Raw genomic sequence first — 9337 nt, forward strand, 5'->3', positions numbered from 1 at the left:
AATTAGGTATTTTGTCTTTGGCTTAGACTTTTGGAAAAAATTGAGAGGTTTCCTCAAATATCAATTTAGTAAATAAAAATAAGAACTTAGATTTTGAAAGCAATGAAACTTCCCAAATAATTATTTAGCAAAAAATGTTGAAAGGTGCCCCCCTCTCCCTTACTCTAAAAGTGTGCTGTATTTTGCATTAGAAAGTAATTTAATTGTAAATGTTAATTCAAAAAATTACGTTTAATATGAAAGATATATTATATATAATTTGATATCTATTTTTTGTACATAAAATTTTCAGGGTTTTTCACTTTGTGCCACAATTACCCCTGCTTGATCCAACTATCAGATCTTCACCTTCTAGGATTCAATAATAGTTTGAGAGGATGATGCCAAATGTGCTATTTAATTATTGCAGATGATATTTTAAGTTATAAAATCAGACACAAAAACTTACTTTCTTTACGTAAACATAAATATTTTTTAGCGGATTCAAATTTCTAACCCTCAAAATTTCGTGAGTGGTCGCAATCTAGGAAAAATGATCCGCATAGTTTTGTCAAGAGAGCTGCCCAAAGTTTGGACCCCATAATGTCAACTGTATTTTTTACATATTTCGCCATATCTCAAAATCTTTTATTCAATGAATTTAAAAACTTTTCGCACAATTTTAAATTTTGTTTATCCAAATGTAATTCCGCTCAAAATATAATTTTTATTAAATATTTAATATTCTTTATTCTTTTATTTTAAATGTTCAAAAAAATTTTGAATTGTAAGGTATGGAATTTTTTGCATGATTTTAACGAGTATAATTTTACATTGCAAAATACAAAATTGGAGCAAAATCGGTTGAGTAGTTCTTTAGTAATTGAAATTTAAAGAATCCTTATTTTTAAGATATGATTTCTCAGTTACTATTCTACCGATTTCATTAAAATGATGCGAAAACGATTGTTTACCTTACAATTCAAACTTTTTTTTTACCATTTTTGATAAAAATAATAAATATTTACTAAAATTTTGCATTTAATTATCTTTAGATAAATGAATTTTATAATTGTGTGCAAAATTTTTTGAATTCACTTAAAACTGTTCTCATGATACAGCCAAATGTATGATGAGCACCAATGACCAATATTTATCATTATGTGCATGAAGGAATTAAATCACAACTCCAAGATACCTCAGATCCCTTCTTAGTGCAGCTACCGGAAGATTGGTGTCAACTATGTGTAGAAGGCATGTTTGGGATGCTTGAGGAGGATGTGTAGCTGCTCTCAATCCTTCTCCTAATCCTATCCTTTGTCATGCTCTCAACTGCTTCACAAGAACAATAGCTCTCATTTCCAATTAAATTGGTAGACCACATAATTAAAAGCATAGCACATCAATGTATGGCTGCTAGAAGTGATTATACTCCTTACTGAAGGTACTTTTTCTAGCCCTAAACTGACTTAATTCATTTCATACGTATGCTTCTTTCCATAACAATAACACCATAACTGTCTGGTAAATGCTTTTTATGTTCTAAGTTATTACGTGCACTACAATATGTGCAAGTTTCATTAAATTCTGTTCGTAATTTTTTGAGTTAGGGTCATTTTGTGATTTTTCCTTTATTTCTGATAAGCAGTGTAGATTGTTATTGATATTGAATTGCTGAATTTGTGTTAAAGAATTCATCTTTTTATGCTCATGTATTATTTAATTTTTTTCAGTTATGCGGCTAACTAAGTTGTCACTATATACCACTCACCTAGTTTCATGTGATTCTTCTTATTTTTCTTGCAATATTCTTGCAAATGAAGTGGAAAAAGATATTGGATCTCCTAAAGACTTAGAACTTTTCAACTCTGGTAATTTATTGATGTTACCTCAAAGTTTTGGGTAAGATATTTCTTATGATGAACTATGACTTGTCTATTTTGCTTAGCAGGCTATTAAGTTATGCTTTTTAAATTATGCATGCTTAATATTAAGGATGTAAAAGGGCTGCATTTTTATTTAAAAAAATAAATAAAGCTTGTAATTTTGATGACTTTGATTTAATCTTGCTTTTACATGAAAGCATTAAAATTTAAGGAATAGCTGTAGCTATACATACTTTTTATCGTGTTTATCAAGTTGTGTGTATAATATTTTTATTTGATTTATATTGCTATTTTTTATTATCAGGCATCATGTTTGTGGAGGAAAGGAGTATTTTCAATTTAAAAGCTTTTCAGTCTTCGCCATGTTTTAAAATTACACTCATGTCTTTAATTTCTGTCTGCTTTCATCATTCACTTCTTTTAATCTGATTACAAATCCTTGAAATTTTTATTTTTGGCAACAGACATTCCCGAGCTTTTCTATTCTAGGCTATTGAGCTCATTTTTCAACTAACAGTGATGTCAAACTAGCAGTTTTTGAAACTTTTGTGTAGGAGATAACAATGAATAATTTATTGTTAGTTGACGGGAAAAAACAATCAAAAATCAATCTCATTATTTAATGAATCTCACCTTATCTAAAGCAGTGAATTGGTTTGAGCTGTTTCAATATCTCATTAAAAACAATCATAACACAAAAACACATAAGCCATAAACACAAAAGTAATATATATTGAATATATATATATATGTCATGCCTTCTGTAATAAATAGAAATTTATTATAGTTTTTTTTTCAATACTTTTAAAGATAGATTATTTTTCTGTAGATGGCACCACTACGGTAAAGTTTAAATTCAATCATAATAATTTGTTTTTTTAGAAATTTTGAATTAGTCGTTTAAAATGGGATTTTTGGGGTGAAATCTGGGTAACTAAATTTATTAATATTTATTGAGGATGGTAGTATAATTTCTATGGGGTATCGGTGGATTTATGACGGTTTTTCTCAGGGATATTTTTTTTTGGTTCTGACGTCCGCCGGATGCGGGATGACTCTGGACGTGGTAAACAGGTCAGTCTAGATTCTTTCGCCTTGTTGAAGGGAGGATAAAAGAGAAGCGATGAATGTGGCTAAGCGCAGTAGTAATCAGCAGTAGCAGTAAACCATTAACCAGAGCAGTATCCTGAGAATACGGAGTTTGTCCGCTGAAAGAGTGGTTCGTGACAGTACCTCGGAGATGGTGGATCGTAACCTTAGGGAAAGGTAAACTGAAGTCTCTAGCGGGAAGGACCACCAGGATTAACCGAAAGCCGATATCCTCGAGGCGATGGACCAAGTCCGAAGGAATCTATGTGGGACATCCGGTGTTCCCCTTCTACACGCCTAAGCCGATTGAAGTTAGAATAGCTGGAGAAATTTTGAGATCTTAGCTGAGGAGTTTGTCCATGAGTTCATCTACCATTCCGGTGGGCGGTTCCAGAGAGCAAACAGTAAATTCTTTTGGGTACTTATAAAACTTTAAATTTTATTTCGTTAACATTTTAGAGGAATCATTTACCGTAAATTCTGAACTGTTATGTTGTGTTGTTTTGTGTAGGAGAACAATCAGTATTTAAGTGTGATGTATAGATATCATAAANAGGAGAACAATCAGCATTTAAGTGTAATTTATAGATATCATAAACCAAGTCTGGGTTTTTAGAAATGTTAAATGAAGTTTTTATTTTATAAATGTCTTTTTTTTGAACTGTAGAAGTTGAAGGTTATGCTTGAGTGTTTTAAGGTTGCATTTTTGTTTTAATTAATGTATAAATGTTTATTCCCATGTTGGCATTTGGAAATGTGTGAAATTATGTTTTTGAAGATTTAGAGGTGCAATAAAAATGAGTTTTAAATGTTAAAAGTTTTCTGTAATTCATTAGATATTTGTCTACTAAATAAGCTGGGTAACTGTTACTAAATTTAAATTTTGAGATCACAGCCAAAGGGGTAACGGTACACTTCTTCCTGTAGTGATTTCTCTCTGTGTTTCTGTGCAGTACTTTTGAGCCGAGTCTTTCATTTTATCATAATATTGCAGTCTATAATATTTGCAGTTGTAATTCAATATCCATTTTTATTATAATTTTTCTAGACTTTTATTGAGAAAAAAAGTTAAAAAGCTATTTACAAATTATGTACAAGGAGCAGAGCTCCTGGACACAAATTTACTAGGCCATTTCCAAAAGATAAGTGTGCACTTTTTTCCAAGTAGCTTACAGTTATTCTTTCATGTCATGTGATCTATAATATCCAGACTTCTTTGTTATAATTGACGCCTTAAGATCAGGGCCGGATTAACCTATAGGCACACTAGGCACGTGCCTAGGGCCTACGAAATTCAGGGGCCTACGAAAAACTTGGGAGAAAAAAATTTGTTGACAAAAATAATTTAGCTTTAAAAACAGCAAGTGTATTTTGCTCAAAATTATGAAGATACAAGTAAAAAATATGATATTTTTCGGTAATAAATTATTTTGCAGAATCTTATGATCTAATATATTACTTTTTTTCTATTTTTGGATTCAACGAAATCTTGTATTATGCTGTCGAATTCCAAACTATGCAAAATGTCGTATTCAATAGACATAAGTGCGAGCGATGCCAAACAATCTTGATTCATTGTTGAACGTAAATAATTTTTTATCAATTTTAATCTGGAGGAAGATCTTTCTCCTTCTGCATTTGATCCAAGAATCAACAAATATATTCTTAATGCAATGTGAACGTTAGGAAAAGTATTCACAAGTTTATCTTTAATTTGAGCCTTCAACATTTCTTGTGCAGATTTATGCTCATACAAATTTGAAAATAGTAAAAATTCATCTGCAAAGTTTTCCTCTAAATCGGATGAGTAAATTTTCACCAAATTTTGCGCTTTTAGTTTAATCTCAGATTCTGACAAATATCGGCAGTATGTTGATATTGCAGATAAAGTTCGATAAGCGAATTTGTAAATTAAAATCCATAGTAATAAAAATGTAAAAAAGAATATGCAAGAAAATGTTAGCATATATTTTGAAAAGAAAGGAGGAGTGGGGGAAGGAGGGGAGGGCCCAAAAACGGCTATGCCTAGGGCCTACGAAAGGTACAATCCGGCTCTGCTTAAGATCATACGATTGGATGAGGATGAATTAATATCTCAAAATATTTATTGATTTTAATGGGAATTCAGCTACATTAAGATATTTTATTGCACAGTATGGACTCATTTTATAAATAAAGATTACATTGCTATTCAATGAAAGTTAATATATATGCGAAGAGTTTAGTTAATTATGTGAAAGAGATTATTTGAAGTTCTCATCTGTTAGAAAGGCTAGTCTACAATTAAAATATACTTCTTTTTAGGTTCAGTTTTAAAATCCATTTAATTCTATTAAGCTATTATTTTAGAAGTTACAATATCCCCCCTCTCAAAGGTGTTGACCCGGAGGTGATCAGGCTCCACATCTCATTGGGGAAAGATCAAAATCCTTACTTACCATCATCTATTCAAACTATTTAAAATTAATATTAATCTGGATGATTCAAATCACATGATCTGAATTACAAAAGCAATCTAAAAATAAAAACAATATTCAAATGTTATGTTAACAAAACATATGAAACTACCTCAATTGCAATGGTTTCATACTAACTTTCAAAATATTTAAAAAATAAAAACATTTATAAGAACACTCAATATTCTACTTCTTAAGATGCTATAATAACATCTGATATAGTTGCAACTAAACAATAGGCATTAAAAAATTGCTACCTAGGTTTAAGTCCTTGTGACATAAGTCACTTGATTGAGTATCCATTAGCATACTTATAAAAACTTCATTACAAAACTCTTAAATCTTCATCTTACAAAACTTTAAAATACTCATATATTTTCTCTTTTCTGTTATTCTTTAAAATAGTAATATCTAAAATATTTTCTTTAACTAACTCCTTAAAAATACTTCATGTGAAGAAAAAAAAAACTAAATCTCCTCTTTATTTCTTTAAATCTCAAATATACTTCTTAATCTCAGTAATTACTACTCTTTCTAGTACATATTTTACAACTACTTTTCTTATTTTCACAAAATATTCATTTTTAATACTCATTTCTGCAAACATATTCATTTTTAGGTACTCATTTCCACAAACAATATTCATTTTTTAGTACTTATTTCCACAAACAATATTCATTTTTTAGTACAGTACAGAACCCGTTATCCGGAAATCAGAAAACCAAAAAACCGGAACGAAATTTGATAAATTTTCCTACCATTTTTTTAAAAAAAATGTTTTTTTCCTCATAAGATTTCAGGATTTTTCTTTCTTTTTTGAAAGATGTTTACCTTACCATCATTTTGGAAATAATCATTAGTGTATTACTTCATCGTTTTTTCTTCTTTTTAAGATTATTTCCAAATATTTTTTTTTTTTTAGTTGAGTTTGACAATAAAAAAAAACGGCTTTTTGTAGCGATTCAGAAAACCGGAAAAATCAGTTATCCGGAATAGCGATGGTCCCGATCGTTCCGGATAATCGGTTCCCTACTGTACTTATTTCCACAAACAATATTAATTTTTTAGGTCTAAAAATTAAAAACTCACTTTCTTAAACATTTTTGGCATCATTGCCATTTCTCATTCTTTGTGACTATATGTCATTATAACCTTAATGAAGTATAGACACCTTTATAAAATACAAACATCAAAATATGACGTAAAAAAAATACAATTCAAAAAACATAAATTCCACTTCACCTCATATCATTTCACCTTGGACACATCTGTGTCTTTAATTTGGAATTTAGGATTCCAATATTTTTAAAGGGAATTTGCTTGATAAGGGACTCTGTTCCTCAACAGGAGGAAAACAGCCCTGAATCACAGCTATCAGTGTTATGGAAGATCCTGGAAACTTTAATTGTGTCATCATCAATTATATGCATTTGTGGTTTAATATTTCCACAAAAACAAAAGATGAAGAAAAAAAATAAAACTTCGCCCTCATAACATGTTATCTCAGATATGGGTAAACACTACTCTGTTTTTCACAAATTAATGGTCAGATCTTCTAGAAAAGGGCGTAATATTTCTTATCATCAATATTTATGACAGTCCAGTATTTTTTTTAGCAAGTTACAAAATTCATCAATTTTTCTTGAATAATTCTTCTCTCTAATATTATTTATGACAGTTCAGGATCATTTTTAATAAATTACAAAATTCAATTTTGCCTTATAATAAAAGTACAAAAATATCACAACAGAAATTGGCTAAAATTTACATAAAATGTACTCTTAATTTTCACCTTCTGGTGTTAAATAAAATTCTTCAGCTGGATAAAAGTTTCCTCAATATTGTGCAAGGACCTGAATAAGAAGTTAATTTTCTAGTGTTAGGGTATTTATATTCTTCCTTTACTACCAAATCTCCTTCTTTAAGATCAGCATTTTTAAATTTCAAATCATATCTAAGTTTATTTTTCAAATGATGTTCCTTGGTTTTTTCGAAAGCTATTTCTCTGGCTTTTTCTACTGGGGGGTATAAAGGTTGATCAATAGGGGAATCAAAAGGCAAGGAGCTAAACATTAAATAAGCAGGTGGAAAAGTTGTAACAGCATGAGGAGTATTATTATATTCTGACGCAACCTGTTCAAGAATTTTAGTCCAAGGAATTTTTTTAGAAAAGTTATTTACTTTACATTTTAATCTAGTAACTATTAATTGTCCTACCCTTTCTGATTTTTCATTATATTGTGGATGGTGACTAGTTGTCAACAACTGTTTAACATTATGGTTTCTCAAAAATTTCTTAAATTGACTAGAAGTAAAGGCTGGGCTCCTATCAGTTAATAAAGCCTTTGGAGCATAGGATGTAAATAAAGGCTTCAACAAATTTGAGTACACTTCTGATGTAATATTTTTGCTACAAAAAGCCCAGATATATCTGGTACAAAGATCAATTACGATGTTTAAATATTTTTTAGAAGAGTTATAATAGTTAAAACCACCTACAGAATCCAGTGATATTAACTCAAAAGGTTCTTTGCAGGGTGGCATTGACTGTAACAAACCGTATTTTTTCAAGTATGAGATCTTATTCAACTGACAAGTTTCACAGTGCTTAACATAATTACTAATGACCAATAATAGTATGGAGAAATAATGCTTAACATTTTCTTTACACCTGGGTGACCATATTCTTCATGTACTTTTGAAATTAATTCTTCTCTTAAGGAGAAAGGGACTTCAACTTTAATTAAACCCTTTTTACTTACAGTTAAAACATCATTAATTTTCTTAAAGTTATTATTATTTACATTATCAAACCTTCAATAAATTTTTCTTTTTGAATTAAATGTGTTGAATAGCAATTATGGTGAGAAATTTTATTTCTAGAGAGCATATCTGCCTCTTAATTAATACTTCCTTTTTTATATTTTATCTCATATTCATACATTGATAACTTTAAAGACCATCTAAATGATCTACCTGTCAGATGTTTCACATTTCTCAACCAAACTAGAGCTGTGTGGTCTGTATGTATGGGGAAAGGTGTTCCATGAAGATAATGTTGATATTTATCAAGAGCGTCTACTATTGCTAAGCATTCTAATTCAGTAATTGAATAATTTTTCTGATAAGTTCTTAATTGCCTCAAATGGAAAGATATTGGATGTTGTGTTCCATCTGGGTGCTCTTGTTTATGGACTGCACCTACCGTATTTTTCGGTGGAAGCGCCGCGGCGCTATCGAAAAAAAAGTTTTTTTTTTCCTACATGCGGCGCTTCCGACTAAATATTTTTTAGTAACAAAAAATTTTTTCAAGGAAAGTTATTTAAGATGAAATAATTTTCTGAGAGAAAGACTATTAAAAAAAATTAATGACGAAGTCGACGAAATATTCGCCCGTATCGCGATCTGCTGCAGAACATCGGCAATTGTAATTTGAGCGAACAGAAAAGTAAGTAATAGGACCCTAAATCCGACACTCACGGGACTGACGAAATGCCGAACTTTGGATCTCTTTCGGAAATTCCAATATGGCCCCCTAATATTACTATAATTTAATTCCATTGTTAATTTCAGAAAAACCGATAAATTTAGTCAAGTTTCGATCGTAGATTATGATGGGGTGAATTTAAAACTGGCCCATCTTAAGAAATTTTACAAATCAAAATAATAATCTATATAATATAATCAAGAAGAAATATTTTGAATCCTATGAAGAAGAAATAATCGTTTCTTCTTTGGAGCGAGATCTTAGTTCTCGTTTTTTCTTTTAGATAACATTTTCTTTTAACAAAAAACGCTTACCTCGCAAGAAAAAAAAAGCTAACAAGGAACTACAAAAAAAGAAAAAAAATGTAACAATTAATGCTAAGAAACTAACAATGAATAACAACAAAAAACAAGCGAAAAACTAATAACGTTAAAAAAAAA

The 9337-nt window shown here is 30.0% G+C and overlaps 1 protein-coding gene across 2 annotated transcripts in view; it reads left to right on the forward strand.

Moving 5' to 3' along the window:
• Positions 1-1712: 1712 nt before the first annotated feature.
• The window catches only part of LOC107437476 (trafficking protein particle complex subunit 13), a gene marked incomplete at its 5' end in the record, with an annotated part of 75232 nt that continues 67607 nt past the window's right edge, over positions 1713-9337 (forward strand). For both annotated transcript variants that reach the window (XM_071187588.1, XM_071187589.1), the window contains 1 exon segment: positions 1713-1881. In XM_071187588.1, coding sequence (XP_071043689.1) covers positions 1713-1881 — 169 coding nt within the window.

Source organism: Parasteatoda tepidariorum, chromosome X1 (assembly GCF_043381705.1).
Source record: "Parasteatoda tepidariorum isolate YZ-2023 chromosome X1, CAS_Ptep_4.0, whole genome shotgun sequence".
In the NCBI taxonomy this organism is placed as follows: Eukaryota; Metazoa; Arthropoda; class Arachnida; order Araneae; family Theridiidae; genus Parasteatoda; species Parasteatoda tepidariorum.